The sequence below is a fragment of the Podarcis cretensis genome (genome assembly GCF_951804945.1).
Source record: "Podarcis cretensis genome assembly, chromosome: 4".
Lineage (NCBI taxonomy): Eukaryota > Metazoa > Chordata > Lepidosauria > Squamata > Lacertidae > Podarcis > Podarcis cretensis.
Genome location: NC_137173.1, coordinates 17,884,708 through 17,898,604, shown reverse-complemented (window position 1 = coordinate 17,898,604; position 13,897 = coordinate 17,884,708). Strand labels below are relative to the sequence as shown.

Genomic DNA, 13,897 nt, shown 5'->3' with positions numbered 1-13,897 from the left:
AATACAAATGCACAGACAGTCCCTCCTTTAAATTGCTTCTAACCACACAATTATCATCCGCATCAGGAGTGCAAAAAATCCATGTGACCTCGTCAAGTTCCTTCTTTTAAAAAGCTTTTTATAATCTTCTTTTATAATCTTCTTTTCATTTCATTTTGAGTTTTCCCCCATCTCCCTCTACTTCCCTATGCTTTTCTCTGCCCTTCCTGTTGTGTCATGCAGTTTTAGACTCAGACAAATGCTCTCCTTTCTTTGCTTTTCTGCAGGTTCACTGGTTTAGGTTTCGTTTTATTTTCGCAGTTTTGAACATTACGATTTTGTGCAGCCTGGTAATTCCAGTTGCTTCACTAAAAACATTTTTTTTTAAAGAAAATATTTGACTGTTGTTGTTAGCAATGGCCTAGCAATGATAGAAAACCATTTATTAACTAATTGATTAATCATATACAATCCATGCTCTAATCATTCCATGTGAGCTTTCCTCAGTTTCCTTGGATTCCGATAATGCTTGTTTCCTTCCTGGATGGAGAAGCGTGTCCTTGCTTGTATGTACAAAGGCAGAATTTGCACTCATGGCTCCACCCACTTTTGCCTATGTCTCCGCCCGCCACTGCCATATTGTCCTCAAGAGGCTGCCCAGAATGGAACTCAACCCTTATTTTTTTATTTCTGGCATTGTATCTTTGTAGACGGCTCAGAGACTACTGTAGTTAAGTAGTATATAAATTAGTTTATTATTTCCACTAAAGTTTATTATTTCCACTAAAGGCCATGACAAACTTGTAGCAACAGTATTAATAATACAGAACATCCATTCATAATATAAGCCAACATCCATGATGTAAGAGAGGGAAGATTAAATCTACCTTGATTTTGGACTTAACCTCTGAGTCACAACAACACAATTTATAGCGATTTCACCAAACTCCTTTTTCCTTATTTTTGTTGTTGTTGTTGCAGCCAGTGCATAGAGGGCCACTTTGTGTGTTACGAAGCTGTTATTAACACCTGAAAGAAACTAAACCTGAGGTTGATCACAAATACAAAGTCTGTATGCGTGCAGGACCTTGTTGTAGCATCCATCCAAGACTGCCGTGGGCATCACTTGGAAACACAGCTCAGAAAAGGCATTTCTTAAGGAAACTGATGAGAGACTGGCCAAGAAACATGATATACAAAGGTGAAGTCAGAATCAAAGCAAGGCATTTGTCTAGAATTGGGATCAATAGCAAATACTCTTGTGGGGTTAGCTCTGGAATATGATGACTTTTCAGGCCCTAATATTAACCTGCAACAGCATGGTTTTACAGATAACCGGCTATAATAAAAATAATAATAATGATAATTAATAATAATTTCAATTTATTAGTTGCTTGACACATATGTAGTCTCCAAACAACTTACAAAATTTTGAAAGTATAAAGGATGGCATAGCATCAGAAAATGAACAATGCATTAAAACCATACAATTATTTGTGAAACCAAAACAAAATGGCAGCTTAAACACACAATCAACAGACAGTAGAACAATCACCACCATCTGTGAAATGCCTGGGAGAAGAGATCATTTTCTACTTGGATATTAATGGTGGTGCCAAGCGGGCCTCACTGGGGAGAGCATTCTACAAGCTAGGAGCCACAACTGAAAAGGCCATTTCCCAGATAATGGGCAGCTGGCAACTGTAATGCAGGGATAATTCAAAATGCTACCTCCCTCCTGCAGTTTGAATTTGTACAGTCCAGGGAGGACACAGCCACACATAAATCACTTCTCACCAGAGTTCTTGGGCTAGACTTGGGCCTTAGAAGTCCTACTGCTCATAAGGGGGGGGGGGGGAGGGAGAGAGAGAGAGAAAGGGAGAAAGAGGGAGGGAGGGAGAGGGAGGGGAGGCAGCCTGGAAGGCAAAGCTGAGCCTTTATCATTTATTTTGCAGGACACTATTTACAGTATATGTTGCAGGCTATATGCAACATTTAAAAGGAGAAAGGTAGAAATGGGCTTCAGTAATAGGAATCCTTAGAATGGTAAGAAGTAGCTTCTCTTTTTCTTCTGAGTTGGAATATCTAACAATGCTCCCCGGATTAGTCTGTATAGTGTGTGTGTTTTTTAATCTTTCCTGTACAACAGTAAAGGAACTGCTCAGCTTCGCAAAAGAGACTGAAACAGAAGTACGGGGCTAGCTGGCTTTGCACATCCGTGCAGAAAAGCCAGCTAAACACATTCCACTTCTGGCTAACTCAGCCAATTCTGCATTGGCCTGCTGGAATCCCTCAGTTTCGAGGACTCCTCTGTTTGAAGGGCTATCCACTCCCGTGTCCAGTTTAAAGATTTATATTAACCCTAAGAAAGGAGAGCAGAGCTTCCAACATCCAGTGGACCCTTGGGTTGCGTTACTTTCGGGTAACGTAACTTTCGGGTTGTGAATGTGGCAAACCTGGAAGTGTATACTTCTGGGTTTTGCCGCGCACACATGCGCAGAAGTGCTCAATTGTGCTGTGCGCGTGCACAGAAGGGCGCCTTCAGTTATGAAGATTTTGGGATATGGCCGGGCCTCTGGAACGGATCCCGTTCGTAACCGGAGGTACCACTGTATATTAAAACATAATAAAACACCAATACCTATACAGGGCTGATTTCACATGTGCTCTAAACCTTGGCTCAAGGGTCACATAACTCCATACCCTCCAACATTTATCCAATGAAAATAGGGACATCCTAAGGAAAAGCGGGACATTCTGGGATCAAATCAGAAACTGGAATGGCTTCTGTAAATCCGAGACTGTCCCTTGAAAAGAGGTACACTCACTTGGAGGGTCTGACATAATGATAGCTTCTATATAGTCTAGTCCAGGGGTCAGCAACCGTTTTCAGCAGGGGGCCGGTCCACTGTCCCTCAGACCTTGTGGGGGGCCGGGCTATATTTTTTTGGGAGAAATAATGAACGAATTCCTATGCCCCACAAATAACCCAGAGATGCATTTAAAATAAAAGGACACATTCTACTCATGTGAAAACACACTGATTCCTGGACCGTCCGTGGGCCGGATTGAGAAGGTGATTGGGCCGCATCCGGCCCCCGGGCCTTAGGTTGCCTACGCCTGGTCTAGTCCACTGATGAGGGGCACTGAATTGGCTCTGTGGATAGCCAACATACTTGCGAGCAAATGCCGATGAATTACACCTCCCATTGTTCCTCCCATTGCTAGTTGGAGCTGGTGGGAGCTGAAGCCCAACAACATTGGGAGGGCACCTTGTTGGCCATCCTTGTACTGTAGAACATAAAAATTCGCCTCTGCCTGGCTCTGTGGACTTGAGCTCTGCCTTCATCCTAATTATATGCTCTGTCTAGCTGTGCATTAGCACAGAGACAAGTAGCCCTGACTCATCGTTTTTTCACCATCCTCGCGACCCGAGGCAAACAGACTTCGCTGCGCACTCTCCAAACAGTCCCAACTTCCCCTTGAGCAAATATCTAATCTTGTCCTGCCTTGCAGCACAGCTGTCTTGTTTCTACATGTGCAAGCAAACTATCCCATCGCTGGGGCTATTAATTAATTTTTATTATTTTTTTTGCTGGGGGCAACGGCTGTCCTCCTGGAGGAGCACCCCAGCGACAGTCAGCACCGTGTTTTGCAGACGTGTGTACACCTTATTTTCCTTCCACCTTGCAAGGTAATTGGCCTTTTGCAGCTGGATGTGGCGTTGATGACAGAGCCTTGAGTAGGAAGATGAAACATAAGATTGCCTGATTCTATGAGCTACTATAGAGCCTGCTAGGTAGACTTCTTAAGCCCTAGAAGGGTTGTGCTACAGCTGTGAGCAGACGACAAAATCTCTCAACCAATGGAAGCAAGGCATGACCCCCTCACCTCGCAAATACCAGAATTTTGGTTTGTTACTAGTAATAAGTGACTAATTATTAATAAATATTATTAATTATTACATTATTAATAAATCTCAAGGAGACGTGGGGTGTCATGGAGAGGTGAAGGGGGAAATCCTCACCACACACACCCACACACACAAATTGCCTCCAGTTCTGGTCCCCCGCAAATAATAATACCAGTGACTGCATTACTAATTATCCATTGCACATGATAATGGTGATGCTGTCATGTGCTATGGGGAGGTGAGAGGGACCAACAGCATCCTGGTAGCCTGGGTTGTGTCCAGTTTTAGTTATACTCAGAGTAAACCCATTGAAAGTCAGGGAGGTTATTGGTTTGGTTTTGGTTTTATTGTGTGGGGTCTTTGGATGAAGGATACAGATTTAATAAAGAACAGTAATGTCAATCAATTTATAAAAATATTTCTGTACCTCCATATCGTAATGTATCATGGCGCTGTACAAAAGCAAAACATCGTTCAAACAAGCGATCGTCAAAGTGTCTGGCTGACCAGTTTAAAGAGCTGCAAGCCAAAGGTGGGTCCTTGTGTTGAGCTTTTACTCATCGCTTGCTAAACTGCATTGCAGACGGCATATATGGTGGCAGCACTGGCTCTCCAGTCCCACATTGTTCCTGACATTTTTATGTGTGACATGAACAAAAGTACTTCAGAGCTATCTGCAGGCCATGTGTGCAAAGGTGTGAACACAATTTTAAATTAAGATAGAATGCAGAAGATGAGCATTTCAAAACCATACATGTATCAAATTCTTCCTAGACTTGATGCTTTCCTTACAGCTGTGGAGGGTGGGTGGGTGAGGGGAGTGACTAAACCCTGGAACATCATCTGTGAAAATGCCCTTTTGCTTAAGCTCCCACATTTGAATTGGATCTGAAATTTTGAAAACACCCTATTTTATTATTTAAACCATTTTCCAGCCCACCCTCCAGCATTTCCACAGGCATCTGGGTGGCTACTGCGAGAACAGAATGCTGGGCTGGATGGACCATTGAACCCTGATCCAGCACAGCTGTTTTTATGTTCATTGCTATTCTAGGGGTAGATAATGAAAAGCAGATAATTAAAAACAACAGGCCAACTGATTAAAAACCACAATAAAGCAGTAACAATGGAATCCTATGTGTGCTCTCACTTGTAAGTTTCCCTGTGTTTCAGTGGGGCTGCAGTCCTACATTCACTTACCTAGGGGTAAGTCCCACTGCACTCAGTCAGACACATCCAAACAGTATTATTATTATTATTATTATTATTATTATGTGTTAATTGCTTTCTCTTGAGCAAGGCAACCCAAAATAAACAAATGAAAAACCCCACATAGCTACATTAAAACCAAGGGAGGAAATAATGCATTTAAAAATTCCCACCCACTTCTAAAAGGCCACATATAGCTAAAGGCAGACCTGGTTATAGAGAAAAGTATTTGCGCCAGGCAAGCCTCCCTGAGGAGAGCATCCCACAAACAGGAGCCGCCGCAGAAAAGGCCCATTCTTGCGATGCCACCCTCTGGACCTCTTGTGGCTTGGGCAAACAGAGAAGGGCCACAGACGATGATCGCAGGGTCAGGTTCAGTAGGCATACATAAGGCTGTGTATTGTTGACTATTCAGGGCCATTGTCTTATACAGCATGTACAAGACAATACGATATCTTTATTGTTATTGTCCCATATAGAACAATAAAATTGAAAAATCTACATAAGACATTCAAAAACCCCTAAAAACTCTGAAACCCCATTTTAAAATACAATATGCTATAGAGACTCCTTATGCTGCGTTTAGAACCAGAATTGCATTTGCGTAGAAACTGTTTCTCAGGCCTTTATAACCCTATACCTTCTTCCAGAAGGCAGAAGCTGAAAGAGATCATTTCCGGGGTGCGCACTATCCTGCACTATCTCTGCAGCTTTCTTATGGCACCTGACAGCATCGATTTGATCTAAGGTGGGAAGAGTGCAAAGCAAGATGTGTTTTTATGTGTTTTTAAATACTGGCTGGTTTGTGGAGGGTGTTTGCAGAAGAAAAAATGTAAATGTAAAAGCAAAACCAGTTAATAGATTAATATTTTGGGGGGTCCTGGGTCCCGGCCCCACATTGGGCAAAAATATTCCGGCATTGCAGGGGGTTGGACTAGATGACCCTCGGTGTCCCTTCCAACTCCACCATTCTATCATTCTGCCTCCCTTTCCTGCGCCTTCCAAAGCAGCAGCAGCAGTAAGCACTGAGAGACGGGGGCGTGACCACCTCGTGGGTGCGTTTCCCCCACCTCCAGCCCATGGACATGGCCCATTGGCCGAGGGAAGCCCCGCCTCGCGCCACCTGGCCCCACCTCCTCCGCCCCCTTATAGGTTGCCGAGAAGCTCCCTTCTTCTCTCCGCCCCGTTTGCGGGACGGCCCCTCCTCCAACTCGGAGACTGCCCGGAGATGGGGAGCGGGAGAACGCTCGGCCGATTGGCTGGCTGTGGCCGGCGCCTGCGATTGGCCAGGCGGGGGTTGCGGGTAGGCGTGGCCGAGGCGCGGCGATTGGCGGCGGCTGAGGGGTGTGCGCGCGAGGGAGAGCCGCGGTTGGTGGGCGGGGCGGGGATGGCAGCGGCTGTTCCTGAGCTGCTGAAGCCGAAGCGCTTCCAGGGGGGCGGGAGGGGGAAAGAGGAGGAGGAGGGGAGCGGCGGATGGGGGCGGCGGCCGGAGGCGCTGAGCGCTGAGCGCAGGCAGCCGCTGCAGCCAGTCGCCTCCCTCTGCCCCTGCTGGCTCCGGCAACCATGAACAGGGGCGCCGCTTCTTGCCCTTCGTCCGTCCCCGGCGGCAGCGGCCACGGAGAGTGCCGGAGGGTCTGTAGCAACTGCCGGAAAGTGCTGAGGCAGGTGGGTGTACGTCGACCCCCGTCACGTTCCTCACACAAACACACACATACATACACCCCTCCGCGCGTGCGCGCGGTGCTGTGGAACGTTGGGGAGCAGGGCGCGCGGGGAGCGGGCAGTTGGTGGGGGGGGGGGGGGAGCCCGATCGGAGGAGGCGACTTCTGCCCGAAGGCGCTCGGAGATGCTGCTCGCCGTTCCCGATTGCGGACCGTTGGGCTGCTGCGCTCGGGCCACGCCCCCTCGGCCAACTCTTATAAAGGGGGGGGGGGAGGGAGGCGCGCGCCCCGCTGAGGTGGGGGGGGGGGGGCTCTTTCACCTTCGCGTACGGCTGCTTGTGTACGTGTGTCAGTCAGTCAGGGTTATCCCAAAGCATATATAATGAGGCGTTATATGTGTGTAAGTGTGAATTCTGGTGCTACATTGGTAGCTCGTGTTCTCCTCCAGAGTAGACCCACTGAAGTCCCATGGGCATGGCTGACTTCGTTCTGCTGGTTTCGGTGGGTCTGCTCTGAGGAGGACTTAGCTGGGATACAACGCAATAGCCCTCCTCAGAGTAGACCCACTGAAGTCCCATGGGCAAGGCTGACTTGGGTCCCTTGGTTTCAGTGGCTCTACTTGTGAGTAGATAGAACTTGGACAGCTGGTGTTGTCTGCAACTAACTTCTAGGACCCTCAGAAAGGAATGTATCCAGGTTAGCCATGCCCATTAATTTCGGCGGGTCTGCTCTGAGCAGGACTTAATTTGGATACAACCCTATCTCTAAATACATATGTATATATCAAGAGAGCAGTTTGTGTGTTTTCCTATCCAGTAGTAAAGTTGTATAAAATAGGTATGATTTGCATAGTACAGCTGTGTAAAAATAATAAGAACCATATCCAGCTGGATGTAGACTTAACTGCAATCCTAACCGTTTTTTTGCTCACAAGTAAGTTGTGCTGGTCCCAGTGGGGCTTGCTCACAGGTAAGTGGGGTTGGGACTGCAGCCTTAAGTTAGCCATGCATTAGCCCCATTGCAGTCCATGGGACAACTGACAGTCCTGTCACCACATTTACTTGGGACTAAGCCCTGTTTTGCTCAATAGGACTTCTAAGTAGATGTGATGTGGTTAGGCTTGTGCTGTTAATTACGACTAAGAAAAGTCCAATCATTTTTAATGAGGGTAAAGCGTGGCTAAATTAGTCTGGAGCCAGCCCATTATTTTTATATTACAAAGTGTATTGGACTGGCTGCTTTTAAGTGCTAGCTATATTAAGGTTATTTGGTTGTTTTAAAAAGTTTTAAAACTGTGTTCTTTTGTTTATAATGTAAGGTTGTTTATAATTGCATAGTAAAGTAGGATAATACTGTACATATTATATGTATATATTGTATATTAAAATTGCATAAAATATGCATATTATCATTTTAATACAATGTATGCATAATTTATTATTTGTTCATGTGCTTTAAGTGTGACTTGTTCTTGAAAGGTGCTCAGTGTGGTTACAGTTGGTACTGAACCACTTAAACAAAAGCATAATAATAATAGCAATTGATAAAATTGTATACAGCCTGGCAGCATCAAAAAATAGCAGATCATGTCGTCAGTAAAACAAAAAGGGGTGGTGGATTGGTTTCACATATCATCTAAATGAATATAGTGCAATAGGGTATGCGTCTTTGTGTTTGTGTATAGAATATGGGTGACATCTGATTTATACAATTGCCCATTGAGTTTTTAATTGTCTCCTCTAAGTATAACAAATACAAATTTGCATGTTTACTTGAAAATAAAGCTTCCCTGAGATCAGTAGGCCTTACTTCCAGATAAGAAAGTATAGAATTCCAGCCCTGGGGAATGTTGTCTTCTGTTTGTAATCATTGTACTGAAGAAGAAAAAGGTTCAGTGGGATATGTCAGAAAATATTTACCAGTAAATCTCAGAGCTAACCTAATTGCCTTAATTAGGTTATATATAATATGCCTATATATTTCCATTGCTTAGAAGTAAATGATGTGCTAATGCTAAAAACGCAGGTTAATGACTTGCACATTTCTGACATTTACTGTGGGCAGTCCTCCAAAAATCTTAAGAATTGCTAGTAAATGCTAACATTCACTAAGTCTGACACTTACTGTAATAAGTGTATACTTTTCTCTCTGTGTGTGATCCTGTTAAAACAAGTACCTTTAAAGTACCTTTAAACAGTATGGTAAAGATAATCACCTTTATACAGTGTGATCCTGGGTGGGCAGGGCTGAAAGGAAGGGAATTGAAGGCAGTTCATCTACCTCCTGGATTCTCCAGTGCCCTGAGAACAGAGGATGGCCCTTGCTCACCTTTGTCCTTTTCTGTTTTTTCTACATCCCCCAAAACTATTCACCTCCCATGGGAAATAAAGGGAATGAAATTCACTGTTGTATGAGTGCTCCTGGTTTGGAGGTGTGCCAGGGGACTGGGAATGCGTTGGATCTTTTGGATCCAAGCACACCCTTGGCATGCCCCCCCTTTTTTTTGCTCTGCTGAGATCAGTTCTGACAACAATAGAGGAAGGGCTGTGGAAGGTTCCATAGCAATGGGGAGGTGGGATCCAACACTGGATCTCCCTCTCCAAGGTTGAGGAGTTTCCTTTCTGTCCTTATAAAGGGTGCTCCAATGATTCCTATGGCCTCTGGGATATCCTTCCAGGGGCCATAGGATCATAGGACCTGTCCTGTTGGTTTCAGTGGTAGAGACTTGGATTGTCTAGTGAAATCAATTAAAGGGGCTTGACTTTGGCAGGGTTGTGCTCTCTGTACTTGATGTGGCATGTGTCTGTATGAAATTCTTATTTTGCTGTACCTGTGCTTTCTGTATCACTACTTCATTTATCCATTGGAATTTTTAAAATAATGTCTTGTCCCTGAAGTCTCAAGACCTTCAAAAGAATAAGAACAAACACTGTCTAAATTCTATATGTGGTTTGTGCACCCTCTTTCCAAAGGTGGGAGGAAGCTAGAATGTGGCTGAAGCTCAGTGGTAGAGCATCTACTTGTCCCATGTTCAATCCCAGGTGTCTCCAGGTACAGTTAGGAGAGACTCCTGTCTGGAATTCTAGGGAGCCACTACTGGTCAGTGTTGACAAAACTGAGCTAGATGGATCTGATGGTCTGACTCAGCAAAAGGCAGCTTCCTACGCCCCCTCCCTTTTCATAGCTCCAGGTTGAGCTTCCTCCTGCCACCCAGAAGATGCTCAAAAAATCCCACTTTAATATCAAGTGTAGCATGCATGTACTTTAAAGACAAATATTTATATGTAGGTGTTTTCATGTGTTTCTAGTTTCTCTCCTGCTTTTTGCTTAATCTTAATTGAGAGGTCTTGATTTACTTCTAGAAGAAATTCAGGTTTTGGCTGTGGTGTAACTTTGTGGGAGGCTGCAAAACTGATGCGTGACTATTGAGATGATTTCTCCTTGCATTACTGCCCATCAAAATATTTAATGCCTAAGCTTATGATGTTGACTGAGGACTGGAGTAAATTGAAGGAGTGGATAATGGTGGTATAGTTGATGGTAAGGTCAGACTGACTGAGTGGTTTATCCTCCTGGATATTGTTATCAGCGCAAAGCCTATGAGATAGTTTGCAGAATAAATATAAATTTTATTTGTGCCGTAGACTTGACAGTTCAACTCAAATTGCTCCCCTCTTTATTTATGACAGCTCTGTCCCTTCTAGTTAAAAAAAAGGTGAGGGGGGGATCTTGCAATTAAATGACCTAACTTAGTCATACTCATTTTTTCAATGGGTCTGCTGGGTGTAAAACTTAGCTATCATAGTCTCTCTCCCCCCCCCCCCGTTACCATGGAAATAGGATCTTTGCCCCAAGTAATCATTGAGCCAGACTAGAACCCTTTTTGGGAGGTTGGGGGATAGATTGTAACTCGACACATATATCAGACAGACACTGAATATGCTTCATCCTGTAAGATTGCAGCCAATACCAATGATGTCACTAAGCAAACCAGGGTTTTCATTGGTTTCAATGTTGTCAGACTAGAATGCAGAGATTACCCTCCAGACTTAATGTATGATTGAAGCAGAAACCTCCTACCTTCTAACTATTTCTCCCTTTTGTATTGATATTGATTCCTGTTGGTTTTGCCTCTGCAACACTAAGCCTCAGTGCTGCATATAATATCTTATTGAAGACATCCTGCAGGAGAGAGAGAAAGAGAGATGGACTACATCTCATCTTCCTTATCTCCACCCACATCTGACACACATTTTTGCAAGGAGCACTGTCCTCTTCATAACCTTGACTTCAGTGTGTGGGTCTGCTATGAGGGTGAAGAAAGAGAAGGGGAAGGAAACTTTTATCTTTTGAACTGTATCCTCTCTGTATATGTAGAGTATGTCAAAATAAATGCCTCTCAACTCTATATAATCTCCCTGCTCTTTTTTATGCTTACACTTTCTGTAGCAGCTATATCTGTATTGTGTGTCTGATTTTAGATTTTGTCTCCATGACAAATCTCTTATTATTAGATCCTCCTCCCCTTTCCGTATATGAACATCATGTCTGTGTGTGTACTCAGAAAATCTGGTTTTCTTGGAATCTTATTGGGGGTTCCTCAGTAAAATTACTACAGTAATGCCAAGCAAAATTCTCTAGAAGATATCTTGCCCACATCTCCTGTTGAGTGCTGGGTATGTTTCACTGGCAGGGTTTTTCAAACATGGGATTCCCCTTCTAACTGCTCTCTTCCTCCTGCCTTCTACCAGTAGGCATCTCTTTGGTAAGTGAATGAATGGGGTCTCCTTGCACACAGCTACATGCATGCAGTAGACCGGAGCAGTACTCCAACACTGGCATTAGAAGAGGGCATTTCAAGCTTCCTTGTGAATCCAGCCAGCCAGGGTACAAAACAGGAGTGGGAAGAACACCTTTGACTAGAAGCTCCCATGTGCTGCCTGCTTCTCTGCCATACTTAGCAATTTGAGGGCTGCAAGCTAATCCTCTGTTGCTGCGTGTGAAGCATCTTTGGCCCTACTTGCTGCAAGATTAGCTCCCTGCCTAGAACTTTGCAGTCCCTCCACCGCAGTGTCTATGTCTCTTCCCTTTTGGGGAGGGAGGACTGTATTATGGCACAGTGTGCTTCATACTGGCCAAGTGGCACCCAGCAAGGGATAGGGGAGAAATTCTGTTTGCATTTTAATGCAAAACTACCTTATTTGTACTTCCCGCACCCCTCCCAAATGTGAATCCAAATGAAGCTATCCTTTAAAATGTGCACTTTTCTGAATTTTGCAATTCAGTTTTCCAGTCAGATAATGTGCTATAAAGCATGTGCATAAAAATGTATATATTGGTGAAAATAACATAAAATATGTTGGGGTGTAATAGGGAACAAAATTACAAACAGAAATGTATATATTAGGAGAAACGTACAATAAAATGCTGACAAATTATTGTGATGACTTTTTTAATTAAGGCGGCTTGGTCAGGAATCCATACATTTCATGTAAGGTCCCAGAATACCAAGTGATGTGTGGAGATTTTGAGATGGATATTATTCAGCAGATTAATTGATGCACTAAGAGTTACTGGATGATGGAAAAAAGTGGTATGTGAAAGATACAATACCCCAATTCTTTGCAGTTTTAAAATTATGTAATAATGTGCTCAAAAAAGGACCAAATCCTGCTGGTCACATAATCTGATGCTAGAATCATGAATCATTGTCTGTATGTAGGAAGGCTCCCTTGTTAGTGAGAATCTTGATTCCTAGTATGAATTCCTTAAAATGCAGTTTTTTAAAAAATGGTGTATGGATTCTGTTCAGATGTAATAAGTAATATAAACATGACTGTTTTTGCCTGTATACTTTGCAGAAAGTAATATTTCTAGAGTGAACTCCTACTTTACCTGGGAAGTTGTGTGTTTGGGGTGATGGATGAGTATATTTTCATCCTTGGATCCCTTTTTTAAGGAATAGTTTAACTATTTTGTACTGTTGAGGTGATTTCTGATTTATTGAGATGTGGGTAAGTAAATTCCTATGACAACACCTCTCTGATACTTGATCTCTGTGTCATGTACATTCTGTTTAAAAAGATCAATATTTATAGGCTGCCTTTCAGGTGTTAAACCGCCCCTCCCCCCAGCTACCCACAACATATTAAAAGCATAAAATTCATAATGTGATTATAAACTGTGAAAGCACACAATCCGTAAAACACTAAAACAACTAAAAATATTATAGCAACAGCAATAAACAGTATCAGTATAAAAAACAAAGAGTTTTAAAAGAACAACAGCTGTGAAATACAAAACAGCTAAAATAGCAAGTGAAAGCATTTTGCAACAAAAAAGTCTTCAAGCTGTTTTACAAGCCATCAACACAGGGGCCATATGAATATGCCTAGGGAAGGGGTTCTATAAGACCAGCCTCTGAATCAGTGGTGCAGTTAGCATCCTGAGAATATCGTTCTTCTCTTTCTTGAGGTGTGGTTCCTAGCCCTCATGGCTGTGAATAAGAGGTTGAAAATAAGCTGACTGTGTTTGGAAAATAAGCCAAGAATTGAATAGAGGCCAATTGGCTACCTGTTACTCCCCCTCCCGCTTTTCTGTGTGTATCCAAACTGAATGATGCCTCCTCCCTTTTCCTACGTGCCTTGCTTCTGCAGTCTTCATTACCACTGTATGAGTAGTCAACAACATGTTCCTTTGCCTAAAAGGGGAAAAAGTATTTGAAAACCTTCAAAGCCAATGCAATCGGGCAAATTAAGTTAGTTTCCTTATTTTGATTTGGGGGGGGGGGAGAAATGGAGGCTGACTAATGATTTGGGCGCAGGTCACGCAGAACGACTTTGCCTTACCCTCTTGTGGCAAAGTTATCCATGCATTTCTTGTCACAGTTTATTTTATTACACAGTTTATTTTATTACATTTTTATCATGCTTTCTACCCCCGAGGGATATTTGAATTAGCCCTAAATGCATATAAAATTCATAAAAAGATGAAAAAAGAGTTTAATATAAATGCCAGAATCTTAGCAGGAGTGTTAATAATGCTAGTCTTTTTGGCATTAAATAATAAAATAATTTAAATGGTTTTCAGAAGGCAGATGAAGACCTTTCTTCATAGGAAAGCTCTTCTGAGAAGA

The 13,897-nt window shown here is 43.3% G+C and overlaps 1 protein-coding gene across 1 annotated transcript in view; it reads left to right on the top strand.

Moving 5' to 3' along the window:
• The first annotated feature begins 6,551 nt into the window (after positions 1-6,551).
• SESN3 (sestrin 3) overlaps positions 6,552-13,897 on the top strand; it is a 61,111-nt gene continuing 53,765 nt past the window's right edge. Inside the window, exon 1 of the mRNA XM_079973892.1 lies at positions 6,552-6,766. Coding sequence (XP_079830018.1) covers positions 6,665-6,766 — 102 coding nt within the window. The 5' untranslated portion in view covers positions 6,552-6,664. The remainder of the gene's footprint in view (positions 6,767-13,897) is intronic.